At 39.8% G+C, this 15,801-nt stretch overlaps 1 protein-coding gene across 2 annotated transcripts in view; it reads right to left on the bottom strand.

The window, feature by feature from the left end:
- The window catches only part of slc4a2b (solute carrier family 4 member 2b), a 53,528-nt gene that overhangs the window by 21,723 nt on the left and 16,004 nt on the right, over positions 1–15,801 (bottom strand). For both annotated transcript variants that reach the window (XM_080864725.1, XM_080864724.1), the window contains exon 3: positions 10,162–10,333. In XM_080864725.1, the coding sequence (XP_080720851.1) occupies positions 10,162–10,221 (60 nt within the window). In that variant the 5' untranslated portion in view covers positions 10,222–10,333. The remainder of the gene's footprint in view (positions 1–10,161; positions 10,334–15,801) is intronic.

The raw sequence follows: 15,801 nt of genomic DNA on the forward strand, positions 1-15,801 counted from the left end.
TTTCAGGAACTGTACTAAACTGGTTCAAAACATACGTAGAAAACAGGAAATACTTTGTATCAATAGGTAACTTCACATCTGAGCAGACAAGTATCACATGTGGAGTTCCCCAAGGTTCCATCTTGGGACCCCTTCTGTTTAACATCTACATGCTCCCACTGGCACAGATTATAAACAACAACAAAATAAACTATCACAGCTATGCAGATGACACACAAATATATATCACAATGTCACCAGGAGACCGAGGCCCTGTACAGGCTCTTGGTAAATGCATTGAGGAAATCAATGACTGGTTGTGCCACAATTTTCTCCAGCTAAACAAAAACAAAACTGAGGTAATAGTCTTTGGCGCCAAAGAAAAACGATTACAGGTCACCAGAGAACTTCAATCTATACATCTAAAAACCACAAACCAGGCGAGAAATTTGGGTGTAGTGATGGATGCAGACCTAAACTTAGAGAAACACATTAAGACAATAACAAAGTCAGCTTACTATCACCTCAAGAATATTTCAAGGATAAAAGATCTGATGTCTCAACAGGACCTGGAAAAACTAGTCCATGCATTCATCTTTAGTAGGCTTGATTACTGTAACAGCATCTTTACAGGTCTACCTAAAAAATCAGTCAGACAACTACAGCTCATTCAGAACTCTGCTGCTCGAGTCCTCACTAAGACCAAAAAAGTGGACCACATCAGTCCAGCTCTGAGGTCCTTACACTGGCTGCCTGTCCGTCAGAGGATAGACTTTAAAGTTCTGATGCTGGCCTATAAAGCTCTGAATGGTTTAGGACCAAAATACATCAATGACCTCCTGACCCAGTATGAACCATCCAGATCCCTCAGGTCATCTGGATCCGGTCTTTTATCAGTTCCCAGAGTCAGAACCAGACACGGAGAAGCTGCATTCAGCTTTTATGCTCCTTATATCTGGAACAAACTCCCAGAAAGCCTCAGATCAGCTGAAACACTCAGTTTATTTAAATCCAGGTTGAAGACTCACCTGTTCTCAGCTGCATTTGAATAAAGCACCAAATCCACACTTTAAGCTTAAATTTCAAAACTTACATTAACTACTGATTTTATCTACTGTTCTGATTTTATCTGTTTTGATTTTATATACTGTTGTTTGTTTGTTTGTTAATTAGTTAGTTTATTTGCTTGTTTTAATCAATTTTAAATCATGCTTTTTATTTGTTCTTGTTTCTAATGTCTCTGTAAAGCACTTTGAATCACCTTGTTGTTGAATTGTGCTATACAAATAAACTTGCCTTGCCTTGTATGTGAGGCTGGATACTGAAGGAGTGTTCATAGCTGCACCGTGCTGTTCTCTTCAAGGAATTACCATTCCACTGCTTTGATAGCACTTTAAAGCATATACCTAAGGTTAGAGCATTTAATATTAATTCAGTGCCAACTGAGTCATGTGTGATTCAGCGAATTTCAGTTATTTACCCACATTAAGGCCTGTTTATCTTTTGTGTTGGTGCAACCTGACAGGAGCCCATCCACTCGCGTTACATATAAAATGTTATAACGCAAGTTAAAACATCAGTCAAGCAGAAGTTAACACCAAGATAAAAGTAGCGAGGTAGTGGCTGGATTTCATCTTTACTTTTTGCGGATGATGTCATTCTGTTTGCTTCAACAGGTGGTGACCTCCAGCTTGCACCGGAGCAGTTTGTGGTCAAGTATGAGACGTCGAGAATGAGATTCAGCACCTCCAAGTCCGAGATGATGGTTCTCAGCTGGAAAAGGGTGGCGTGCCCTCTCCTGGTCAGGGGAACGTTTCTACCCCAGGTGGAGGGGTTTAAGTATCGGGGTCTTTTTCATGAGTGAGGGGAGAGTGAAGCGTGAGCCACAGAAAGGAGTTTCCTTTAGAAGTGTCCTGGACTGTGTTAAACTTGATTTGGACTTCTTTGGGAAATCTGATTTATGACGAAACCAGAAGTCACTCTTGACCCTACACCGCAACTCTCCACGCCATTCACACCGTTGTGAGCTGCATCAGTCTGATGTGTAGTTGCATTTCTCAGGAGGTGCACATCAAAGGTTATAGCATAAGGTTAAAATGAATTCACAATTACATTGTAAATTACATCATAGATTTGCCTTCGAAGCATGAGTCACGCATTAGAAATAGGGTGAGGAGGGCTGTCTGTGTCAAAAGGAGCCAGTTGAGGTGGTTTGGGCATCTGACTAGGATGCCTCCTGGACAATTCCTAGGCATGTATTTCAAGTATTTCCTACTGGAAACAGGTCCTGGGAAAGACCTAGGACTCTGAAGATATTATCTCTCTCAGCTGGCTTGGGAACAACTTTGTATCCCCCTGGATGAGCTGGAAGACGTGGCCAGGGCGAGCAAAGTCTGCCTGAGCTGATCCCACATATGCGGCAAAAGAAATATGGATGGATAATTTTAAAAGGGGCATGTCTAGTTAGCTTTTCCTCAAAAAATATATATTTTGTTAAAAGCGATTTTCAAATAGCTAACAGGGTTTATCAAATACTGTATTTGCCAATTTTAAAACCTTTATCCACTTGTGAAAGATTTCCTTTCAACATTAGTTTACTGTATCTGCCGCACTAAGACTGCTGAAACATGTAATGCATCCATTTTTAATGCAGGTTTTAGTAAGTGGCATGCATGTGCAGAGACTGTTGTAGAAAGAAACCAACACTCAGCATGTGGAGGCTGCAGGAGATTATTTGTGTGGTGAGGCAGTCGCAAATCCTCCACAGTCAGCACTTGGAAGCAAAGTGGAGGCGGGGGTGCAGACACTGTAGTGATCATGTCGTGCATCATGGCTGATGTGTCGCTGTATTAACTCATATCTTTAAAGTAAATCAACTGCAAGGAAATCCCAGTGCAGATTGTGCTCAGTTTTCCAGAACAGTGTGTGAAAGCAGAAGAGTTGTAACCCAGGTCTTACCTCAGCCAAATTTCTATTACAAACATTGATTTCAACAACCTTCCTGTTGCATCATGCATTAAAAAAGGCCATGTTTAAAGTTTTGCTTTTCCCAGCCATCAGTCTGACGCAATTTGGTAGTATACACAGCCTGGGGTCGTGTTTCTACGCCTCATTTTATTTTAAAATGTCCAACTGACAAACTCAGTTTACAAACCTAAGTGAGATGAGTCACATACAGAGGGAGTCAGATACACGTCACAAGAAGAATGAAGCTAGAATGATATATAATAATTTTTTTTAAAAAGTGTGAAAGAGGAGGTAGTGCAAACCACAGAGGGCTGATCCCAATCACGGACGACCAACAGCTCACTGAAAGAGTTCACTGAAAGATCAAAGTTCAATGCCGCAAAGACAAAGTGTGCATTTCAATCTCAACGTGAAGTTCAAGGGTGAGACTCCCTAAAAGGAATCAAAGAGGGGGCGTGATTACGATTGTGAAATAGTCAACAGGCAAAGAATATTTTTATTTTAACCTCCAACAAGAGGCCATCTATCCTGTTTAAAGCTGATTTTTTAAGATTTTTGTAGCATCCCTTAACATAACAATTGGAATCACGTGTACCATGTTTATAAAGCTCTACATACTAAAACCTGTAAAGCGGGAATGGAACCTCGTGAGAAATGCCACAGTCGTGGAGGGCAGCACCAATAAGCTGAAATAATTCTACTCAGTAGAAGTTTTCTCTCCTTATTAGCTTATTGATGCCGTTCTCCACAACAGTCCCAGTTAGGGCTGCTCGATTATGGCAAAAATGATAATCACGATTATTTTCACTGAAATTGAGATCACGATTATTTGACGATATTTATTTAACCCTTTAAGACCTACTATAGAACCAAGTCCACCAGAGCTTATATTATTTTTATTTATTTATTTTTTACATGCTGTAGTGCCATTTATGGGAGCATTTCAAGTTGCTATACATCAATACAACTGTTATAGCCCATATTTTAATAATATGTATGCATTAAGTCCATAGTAATTACATAAATTGCAAAAAAGTGCAATAAACTACAAAAAAAATTGAAAATCGCTTTTGTTTTGTTTACATATATTTCTACTTGGAGAAATTTAAGAGGTTTATCCCTCAAAACTTTAAATACAATAAAGTTGCAAAAAATAGTTTCCCACCACAGGAAATTTATTTTGAGTGTCTTCATAGTTTTATTTTGGAGATACAGCAATTTTTATATACTGCAGGAAAAACAAAAAACAATCCTATGATGCAAATTTGCAAAGAAAACAGCATGTGCATCATTTCACTGTGGGAAGTGTTACGAACAGCTGATAGGAACGGCAAAGCGTGTTTCTGGAATATTATGTTTTTGTTCATGCAAGCGCTTTTTATGCAATTTTTGCAAAGCTATATGTGGAACGAAACCGTGACCGAGGACAAGCTGATGGCATCAGATGTAAGTACAACTCCTCCGGTTTCATATGCAAAACAAATTATTGCGCTAGCTTACACAGTTCAGGTTCTACAGGGATTTAAAAATAGTTACGCAAAACGGAGCGTGCTGCTCTGACCGGCTTTAAAGGGTTAACAATGACTTTAAAATAATAATATAAAATGGTGTGCAACACCACTGAAGTTTTTTTTTTTTAAACTCTCTTTTCAACCAATGGCAGTCACTCTCCAAATAACTTCTGCTTAGCTTTCCGGGCTTCCCTCGGGTCCTCTTAATCAGCGGTCTCCACCCTTTTTTGCGCCACGGACCGGTTTATGCCCGACAATATTTTCACGGACCGGCCTTTAAGGTGTCGCGGATAAACGAGGGAGGGGCTAATAATCGGCTCAGTCATTTTTAATGATCGTTGAAAGCCCAGATCGTAATCGTGATTTAAATTCGATTAATTGAGCAGCCCTAGTCCCAGTGTCAGTTAAGTGTAACATTTCCCATTAAAAAACAAAGTTTAATAGTCTAAACCTGCAGTTCTCAAAATCACTGATGACAAATTTTACGTCACTTAAACTAAAGTGGACCCAACGAGGCTCACAGAGTGTAAACTATAACAACTATTACAGGGGAGAAAATAAAGGATCCTCCCCAATAATTCTAACACTGACTCAGCTAATTTGCTAATGTGGACTGATTAAGCCATTTCTCCATGTACTCTGTTTACATTCCTAATAAGGTGACCTACGCAGCAGCAGGGGCAGAAGGAAGCATGTGTTGCACCCCGAGAGAATGGAGTGAGTTAGCTTAGGGTCACCAACCAGCAGATGTTCTGTAAGAAACCGTGACTTCAGAGTTTCATTTCCAAGAAGAGAAGCAGAGGTGTGGACTCGAGTCACATGACTTGGACTCGAGTCAGACTCGAGTCATTAATTTTATGACTTTAGACTTGACTTGAAAAAATGTTCTAAGACTTGTGACTTGACTTGGACTTTTACACCAATGACTTGGGACTTGAATTGGACTTGAACCGGTTTACTTGAAAAGACTTGATATTTTACCCCAAATATAAAATTTAACATGCATATTATATAGAGATTGAAAATGTGACGTCATTCACGGGTAGAACCGCAAAGGATTCTGGGAACTCGTGGCAAGCGGTACTAGCGCACGCAGGCTTTCAATTAAAATCAGTTATACAGCGATAAAAAGAAACACAAAAATGTCAAGAAGCTGTTGTATTATTAACTGCAATAGCCGGTCGCATGACAGCCACGGGAAGCCGACGGGTAAAGAGATCGGTTGTTATCGGATTACGTCGTTGAAGAGAAATTGTTCGAGCCATGTTTCCGAAGTAACAAAGAGGCGACTGGATTGCAGCCATTCAAAGATCAAATATAACGTCCCAGAACACTCCAGCTCACAGGTTAGTCTGCTCCAAGCATTTACACGAAGGTCAGTGTTTTTTAGTAGTTAATACGTCATTTTCATAACATAATTGGTGATATAGGTTACAAGCAAGTCTGGCGCTGAACAGAAATGGTCGCGCTATGCTCCTTTATTTATTGTGCATAAATAGTGAATTGTCCTGACACAATATTGCGTTTCGCTTCTGTTATTATGGTACATTGACAAAAACATATACTTTTATTCACAGGATAAAACAGGTTTTTTGTATCACTAATTGCCCAGTACGATTACAGCATACAATATTGTTGTCACTGCTACATTTCTGTGATGCTACCAGAAATTATTTCCACTACTAATTAATTACCGTTGAGCTCAAAGGTCCTATTAATAAACGGTTAAGGAATGTATATTTATGACGACGATTTGTGAGACTGGTAAACTTATGATACGTACGATGGTCTTTCGTTCTACACGGTACATTTCAAGGTCCTGCACCCATCTGTCGGTAAACTGTACCTGGGCTTGTTGCAGTGACCGGAAGTTACTAAACTTCATGAGTGTGTGCACTCACTCCAAGAACCGTATGATTATAAATATGCATATAAATATGCTAAGATGAGATAGCTGACTTCATCTAACTAGCAAATGTTGTCCAGGCTACGTTGGTGATACAGTTTTTTTTAATGTGTATGATATTTTTGTCATGCGATTTTAAAGCTGGTCCTACAACCGCATCCAAGAATAACATGCAGCTTATCTCAGAACTGTCGGTGAAAATTATTCTTGGAGCTAGGTTTAATTGAGCTGCATTTTAAAGAGGTGCAATTTCACAATTTGTGTATATTTTCTAAGTTCACTATTTTGTCATGTGTTGAGAAAAACACAGATTTTAAAATTACATGGTCTAATATTTACATTTAGCATAACTGCAACATTATTTTTTCGTTTTTTTTTTTTTTAAAGACTCGAAAGGACTTGAAATTCAAAGTTTCAGACTTGTGACTTGACTCGGACTTTTACACCAGTGACTTGAGACTCGACTCTGACTTGCCTGACATTACTTGAGACTTGACTTGAGACTTGAGGATAAAGACTTGAGACTTACTTGAGACTTGCAAAACAATGACTTGGTCCCACCTCTGGAGAGAAGTAACAGAGAATACTGCCACAACACTTGCCCCGTTATTTTTTGTAGGAAGTTCATTTCCTTGTTTGCTTTGCAATTTAACAGTTAACTCGTTGTGGTTTGGTTACAACCACTGAAGAAAAAAAAAAAAAAAAATCTCTGTAAGCCCCTGTGAAGAAAACCCATAATCTCACTGCTGACCATCAGAGGAGTGACTATGTGCAACTACTCGCGCATTAAGATGACATAAGGAAGTAATTATTAACTTCTATTTCTGCAGCTTAAGGAGAAAAGGAAATGAGCTACTGGGCATAGAAAAAAAAACCCCTCAAGAACAAGACTGAACATTAAACAGCTGCAGGGGTCGTGCTGAGGTTAGGTTTACCTTAAGAAGCAAAGTCAGACAACATTTGGAACAATCTCTGTTCGGGGAAAGATAACATCAAGCCAAAATGTCACACAAACAGCCTAAGCACAAAGGCGACAAACTCACCTTATACAGGAAGTCCATCAAATGACATTACAGGCGTTTTTGCGATGTGAACCTCAGAGACAGTTTTGGTTTTTCTGTATCAAGGTAGTGCTGGCTCCTTTCCTAGAAGGCAACGCGTTTCCATTTCAGTTTGCCTCAGTCACGTGACCAGGGCAGATCTTCACGGCAGGAAGACGACAACCACTGACATTAGTTTCAAAATGTCAGCACATAAAATCCAGAGTGGAGTAACTGACCACTCCTTGACACCACACACACACACACACACACACACACACACACACACACACACACACACACACACACACACACACACACACACACACACACACACACAGAGCTCAGGCGTTAATCATTTACCCAGAATTTTTTTTATCTTTGTGCTACCAACTGGCAAATCTCATCACAGCCAAAAGAAATTATGGATCACAGGCTCAGTTGACTGCCATAAACCTACTAAGTACAAACACAATAAAGACATGCAGAGTGCTGTAAATGAACACAGGAGCTCTGCCCTTTGCACCATGTTCTTCATAGCAACTAATGCCTTTGGTATTATACACAAACTGAATATCTGTGCATCTAAAAGCACTGTATTAGGAATTTACTGCTTCTAAATAAACAGCATTTTACCTTTTTCGCTTTGTCAGGAACAGAAAGTTTATTTAGTTATTATCATTATTATTATTTAGTTATGATTTTGATCAAGGGAATAATCTGATCCTGAAGTGCTGATTAGATGTGAGCTGTGCAGGATGTAAGATAAACAGTCATACGCAAAGCTATGCATCCATCTATCCACAGCGGGGTGTAATATTAGTCAGATGACTTCATTTAAATGCTTAAATGAAGCAGCAGCACAAACATGGTTGAGAGGTCCAGTTCACTGACTGGCAAAGGTTGCCCAAGTCGGCATGCCTGTCAATCGAAGCAGCAACATCCCTAAATTTAAGCCTTAGTAGCATAACTCAAGGAAGAGTTGGATATAATTAAATAAATAAAAAATCCGCCCATTACAGTTGTAGAACTATTACCTCCAATCTCAAGGCCACACCTGGAAATGGGTGCAGTTCAATGAGTTGGTGCTCCAAGTTTCTCAGTGTCTTGTTAATGTGCAAGCAGGAGACTAACAGATTAGTGCAGCATCTGCACTGATGTGGATGCTGAATCAGTCTGTTGGGGTGGAGAGAGCCGAGTGTAAAAGTGAAACTGCAGATTTTTACCGATAAATCGACAGCTTTACTTTTGTGTTTTGATGTACGTTCCTACCCTCACCTATTGCCTCGAGCTGAGGGGAATGATTAAAAGAATGAGGCTGCAGAAACAAGCAGCGGAAATGATCTTCCTCTAAGGGCTGTCTGGGCCCTTAGAGACTCAGTCATTCAGGAGGAGCTCAGAGTAGAGCTGCTACTCCTCCACATCGAATGGAGCCAGCTGTGGTGACTGGACACCTCCTAGGTGAGGGGAAACAAGCACGTCCTGCAGGGAGGAGGCCCCTAGGCAAACCAAGGACATACAGTAGACATTGCATCTCTTAGCTGGCTTGGGAACACCTTGGAATATATATCTATATCTATCTCTCTATATCTGTATTTATCATTAGACATCTCAATAGATAGATCAGTAATTGCGTTTAGTGGATCGAATTTCATCTAAATGCTTCTAATTCTCTGCGTTAACTAGTGAGATTCGACTTCAAAGTGTGTATGCCTGGTGATTCAACCTTTGTCTAGTTCCCGAGTAGTTGCAACATTTGAAATGAAGTCCAAAGCTAGGCTCAAGGTGGGATTTCCTCGATTGGATCTGCCGTGAAAAACTGAAAACAACGGCAGAAGACTAACGTGTACTCTCAGTCAGTAGTGGCCTTCATGACTGGTTATTCAGAAATAAATGTTTTCCCATTTCTACCTAGCTGCACATATAATTCACAGTAAAGTTATCAAAAATATGGCTTGTCATTCTGGGAAAGATAGAGCTCCTGGGAAAGGTGAGTAAATCAGTTAATAAAACCGCAATCCTGATATTTCCTGGTATGAAATTGAATGTATGCCTGGAATTTACAAACCATAGTCATAAACGGATCAGCTCTAGCAATATGAGAGTATTCAGGGCTGGATTGTGATTATTTTCTGCTGCAGCAAGATAATCACGAGAGGACCTTGTTGAGAACCTCTGTGGAGGAATTCTGCTTTCTTTGGCCACTGACCAGCTGCCCTCAGGCCTTTGCCAGCCATGTTTATCAACTCGTGCTCCACCAGCAGCCTCGCAATCAACTCTCATTATGTGCCAATATTGTTTTCACTGTTTTCAACAACGTCAACTTCAAGAAAAGAGGAAGGAAACAGATTTAACTGTGTGCCTGCTGATATTTTCCAGTGCTGTAATAAGAGGGCGAGTTCAACAGGAGCTGCTCTCTGAGCGTTCCTGAACATTTTTATGTTGTAGTCAGAGCTGCTGTATGTTGGCAGAGAACTGGATGTTACTAGATCTGCACGGGAGGGAACATCACTGTCCAAAATACACACTCCAATACCAGAGAGGGCAGAGGAAGCTGATGCAGCATAAATCCAGCACAAGGAGAACTGATAGGAAAAGACCAAACTAAGGAAAGACTAAGTCCTGCCAATGTGTTTAGTTTAATGTGGTTTTAAATCAGAGCCACTATCTCATATCCTTTATCATGCAGCCAGTGATGGTGTAGCCTGACCTGATAGGGCAGGCTGAAGCTTTTGTGCATGTGGGCGTGCGTACTTACTCCGTGAATAACCGAAGCCACGGCGTCCGTAACCTGGCTGGGAGCATCGGGGTTGCTCATGGCTCTGCAGTAGAGTCGTTGCTGAAGAGGCGCTGGAAAGCTGGTTTAGACTGGTGTGGCTTTAGCCCTTCTCTTTCTCACTGGGACTCAGACAGCTTTTGGGCAGCATAACCTGGAGCCAGATGCAGATCAGGGAGTTAGATCACATGATGACAGATTTAAAACTTCAAGGTGAACAAGAGTGCAAAAGCCACCAAATACAAATCTAGAAAGAATAAGGACGAAGCTATCTTTGAGATTTAAACGAAAATTGTCAGCGTTACACTTTTTTTCAAGGTCAGACAGTGAACTGTCCTAGTCAATTAACCCCGGGGGGTGGGTGGGGTGGGGAGGCCCTTTTGTTTCTTCAGACTTAAACTGGTCACTTTTATGATGAAGAAAAATGTAATACATTATATTTGAGCCATAAAAAGGCAACAACTTCAGAGAACTACATTACATCTTTCTTTTCCTTTTTATTTGATTCTTGCCTTGAAGCCCTGCAGAGCTTCCCAACTACCATTCAAGGTCGTTGACCAATTCAGCTCGATAAGATAAGAGCCAGATAACATTAATGCTACTATGAAGAGGAGCCTTTGATAAGCGGCAGCACGTGCCTCAGCCAACCTCCGTCATTCCAGAGTCTCCGTCACGTATGGTACACATGTAATCATAGGTAGAGATTGTGTAAAATGTTATTGAAGGGGCTTTCGGTACAATACGTACAAAATTAATTGTATCTCTCATTAGATTTTCTTTTTCATTATTAAATCAAAAGTTGTGAAATGGTGTGGTTCTGACTTCTTCTGAGTGCACCCTGAATGTCCTTGGCTGTTGATGAAAGCAAGAAATTGAAGATGCCATCTTAAGCACCTGGGGAAAAAAAAAAAAAAAAAAAAATTCTCCCAATTAAACTTTAACTTACAGAACTCAATAAATGGGGGGGGGGGGGAGGTTACATTTTACAGTAAAATGTAACCATATTGTCAGGCTAAAAAGATCAACCGAAACTTTAGCCAAATTAAGCAAACTGGTTACTTTTGTATATATCAGGTACCCAAAGAGTCCTTAAACAATATTAAAGCAGCAGGAGGGCCCTCTGTGGGTTCATGTTCTGCCAAAGCTGGCTTTCTGACAGCATCTATCAAAGAAATGATAAGCCTCCTTGGTGCCTGAACGCAATCATATCACTGACCTCGTTCACAGTGAGCAATTTCATAGAGGTTTCTCTGAAGTACAATCAATGATATAAATTTTAATTTAAGAGGCAGACTTGAACTTTTGTTTGGACATGGATTTAGCAAAGATAGTACTTCACTGCACCAAATGTTAATTACATGCATAGTTTGAGATAATCCCATCCGTGCGGCAGTGGTAATAAAAGAGTCCGCCTGAGTTTGAGCTTTGGGCGTGCATGAAAATTACTTTCTCAGTAAACCTAGACCCCACCACAGTGGAGGAGGCAGAGCCGGCTACACAGGGATAAAGTTACCAAACCCTGGGATTCTGGGAGAAAACTATGGGAACCAGCTCATCCACCTAAGGGCACGTCTGTAATCATACCTTTAGGATAACAATAATGATCAGAAAAGGAAAACAATAATGACTGCAGTTGCCTTTTCGAGCAGGTAGGTTAAGAAACAACATGGTCCTCTGTCTGACATCAGGTACACTTAGAGGACTGAACAAAAGAAAACTGGTGGGTCCCTTGTGCAGGAACTGAAAAAGGCACTGATAAGTGCTGAGGTCAGCATGTTCCTTTTCCCACCTGGAAGAAATCCATCAGGTCTTCCAAGAGTCATCCACGAGTCTGGTACTTTGTAAAGAGTTTCTTAGATGAGGAGGATGGAATTTTTTTTCTTTATAAGCTTGAAAACTTTTCCGTGTTAGACTTAGTCACAGCCTTTAAATGTGCAAACACAAAGCTTTGGGAAATCTTTCCTTCAGGGAGGAAGTAAGTATGAAAACAGGAAGAAGGTAACAGCAACAGACAGATGCCTGTCAGTAGGAGCTGTAAACTTATAGAAAGAAATGGAACAAGTGGTTTCCAGATTTCTTTCTAGCAGCTGAAAAATAGGTCTGATCCACACATACACAAGTCCAAAGCTTCAAATGCAACCAAATTAGCTGAAATTTTAGTGCCATGTGTGTAAACTAAACAGAAGTCAAAGACGCACAGCAAATGTTGAAATTGTAAATTTTTTGTTTTGTTGAAAGGTATACTCTTACTTTGAAACCTATTAAAGCAACAGGTTTCATAAAAGGCTAAGTTAAGGCACCACCTCTTCTTTGAACAATACTTTTGGTAACTGAGGAAACTTTTTACCAGCCAATTTTCCCGTTATTGCTTAATATAGGACTCTAGCTAATTAGCTAGTCAGGCTTCCTTTGTATTATGTGCCAAAGGTTTTATTTTGGTGAAAGGTCAGTAAGCAGCAATGAGACTGATGACACATGCAGAATGTGGTTTGGCATTACCTTGTTGGAACGAGGAAGGCCTTCCCTGAAAAAGGCTTGTTTGAATGGCACCATACACCAATCCAAACCATGCAAATATAACATTAATGGACCCTTTACAGATATGCAAGGTAAACACACCACGTGCATTAACTAACCGCCATACTATAATGGATGCCGACCTTTCACGTGAATCTAATAACCTGCATGGTGCCTCTCCTCCTTAGCTCCAATGACTAGTCAAATTCTGAATTGCTCATTTTAAAAGCGCTCTAGCCACCTGGGAGCTTGTTTGGTTTGCATGGTAGTTGGATTTGTTGATGTGCTGCGTTCAACGAAAATAGCCTATGTGTTACTGAGCCTTTGCAGTTGTATCGACGGGCTTGTAGTGGTGAGCCTGGATTTATAGTAGGCCCAAAGACTTCATACTCAGAAACAATACTAAATTGCTTTAGCCTGAACTCTTTTCATCTGTATTTGTTAAAGACTCAGCCTTGTTTGAATGCCTTTTTTTGTGTAAATATAGCAAGTCTTGGTCAAAGGACAACGTCTAAAGCTTGGCTGGGAAAAAAATAACCTGGTGCAAAAATAAAATGAATAAAATCACATTTACATTTAAATGTAATTTATAAGTAATAAAAACATTTTAATGCATTTACGAAAAAAAAAAAAAAAAAAAAAAAAACAAACTTCCACCTGACATCTAAATTTAAATGTCATTCTGCTTGACAGGTGCCCCGACTGGTAAGTGTTCAGTGTTTTATTAGCCTGTTACTGAGGACAGCTATGCATTGCACCCATAGAGATTACAGATGCAGATTGCTATATAGCCCTCTAGCTTCAGCTGATAAATGGCACTCCAGCCTTTCATCCATATAAGATAACTTTAAGAAAACAGTAAAGTTGAGCTTTCAACACCAATGAGTGACATCTTTCATGCCATCTGTGATTAAGACACTAGCCTAATCTTTTATGAAGTGACGTACAAAGATGATTTGTTTTTCATTCTAAGCATACAGATTAATAAAAAATAAAATCAATCACAGCTAACATTTTTCACCCAGATCTACCTCTCATACTTTTTATTATACAAGCACTGTGCCAACCAGGAGATTACCGCTTGAGAATTTAACATTTACACTTTTTCTTCAGCATGTGCAGCTTGACTGTGTCCCTAAGCATATAGCAATGTAATGGAAGACCACGATTATAAGTATCCCTGCAACAGATGGTCTGCCCCCCCAGAGACTACTGATGTCAGCATCATCCAGTCAATTTGGGATTACTTACTTATTAGAGAAGTCACTGCCCCAGCCTAAAAAAACAATAGAAATTAAGCCAGTTCTTCAAGATCCTCAAACAAATTAAGTACTTAATGCTTATGTCTGCCTATGGTTACCTTCAAAGGGGTCACACCCAGTGTTGACTTGAATCAGATTTTTACAGAAAACAAGCGGGTGTAGCGTGTAACATGTCATTTTATAGTTTCTAACGCGAGACTGCAATAAATCCCAAAAGCAAACACTTCCTTTGCTTTTAATTACACATCAGATTAATCTGTAAATCTCCAAAGATCTGCATCCCACTTTCAGAAGAAGAGGATAACGGAGTGGGAGAGTGATGAGAGCTTGACATTTTCTCTTTATTTGGATCTCTGATGTGTACTTTGTGATGACTCATCGCTCCCAAAGTGTATGAATGCACCTGACTCTTTGGCTCTGTGGTATGTTGTAAATTTCCATTCCTGATGGAAATCCCTCTATGTTTTTAAACTTTTCTGTGAGGAAGAGTTCCCTACCACCTGATGCATATCACAGACACATTTATGGGTAAATGGGATCCTTGAAGACAGCAGGTTATAGAAAACAGAGCGCTGGATTAGGAGTCAAGTACTGATGGTTTGGCGCAAGAAAATCTCAGAAAAATAGCAAAAATGTCTTATACAGACCTACAAACTGCTTATTCTGCACCTGTGCATCTTCCACTTTGATGTCATTTGACCATTTGTGTTAATTGCAAGCAAAAGGTTAAAAATATCCTATGTCGTGCCCTCATAAATACACGAGACAGTCAGACGACGGGACGGAGGTTATGAGCCAGAAGAAAACCCACGACAAAAGCCCACATGTGCGTTAAACCAACGTTCTGTCAAGACGCCGCGGCCGGGCCCGGCTTCGGTTGGCAGCTTGGCACGTGAGCGCCAACCGCAGTCTCCCTGCACATCTACAAATTCTATCAAAAACAAAGCATAATTAAAGAACAGTTCAATAAAATGTGCACACTGCCAATAAAAATGCCCGTGCACAGAAATAGAAGCTTGATCACAATGTCCAAACCTCAACCAATACACTGGCCTGTATTTATGAAAGCAGGACAATGACAGGGAAGAAAGAAGAAGTATGAGGTTTCATTAAAGAACAGAGCTTTTCCTTTAGCTGACAGTGCAGGTTTGAACAGACAACACCATTTTTTTTCCTGAAACACCGACTGTGTTGCTAACCTATTATACTATTAACCTTTTATTTAAAAAAAAAAAAAGAACAAAAAAAATAAAAAAAAAGAACTAAAGTGGGTGAAGCGACAAACACTTTAGAAAAATCACATCGTTTTTTGATGTAGCCACAAATGGTCAAATTCTGATTTAACCACATCACTTAGAAAGCAATCCAGTCCTAAAATGTGTCCTTTGAAGGCACCAATTTAGGATTTACAACACTGGAAAAACATGTTTGTGCTACTGAAACACAAGTGGGCAACAAGAGAGCTCATTTAAAGATCATTTAAAGGGCTTTTTGTTGTTTTTTTGGTTTTCTTACCCCCTTACTTTCCCTCCTTCCTCAAACTGTGTAATCTGTAATCTGTGGAGCATATTTTGATTTGTTTACAGCTGGCTACAGATCACTGTGGTTGAACCCTGAGTCAGCTCTAATCTCACCTCAAATGTTTCATTATCAGGAAGGATTAGACTTGACAAATAACGGATCAGGTTACTCTTTTAAGCACTAGCCCATATGAATAATGAATTAATAAACCAAATAAAAATGAATGGCAAAATCAATAATCTGTAAAAAAAAAATACATACAAATGTGACAAATGCAAATAGTTGAAAACCTAGCAACTGTTAAAGAAGCAGTAAAAAAAAA

This window comes from Rhamphochromis sp. 'chilingali' (genome assembly GCF_963969265.1).
Source record: "Rhamphochromis sp. 'chilingali' genome assembly, chromosome: 18".
NCBI lineage: Eukaryota > Metazoa > Chordata > Actinopteri > Cichliformes > Cichlidae > Rhamphochromis > Rhamphochromis sp. 'chilingali'.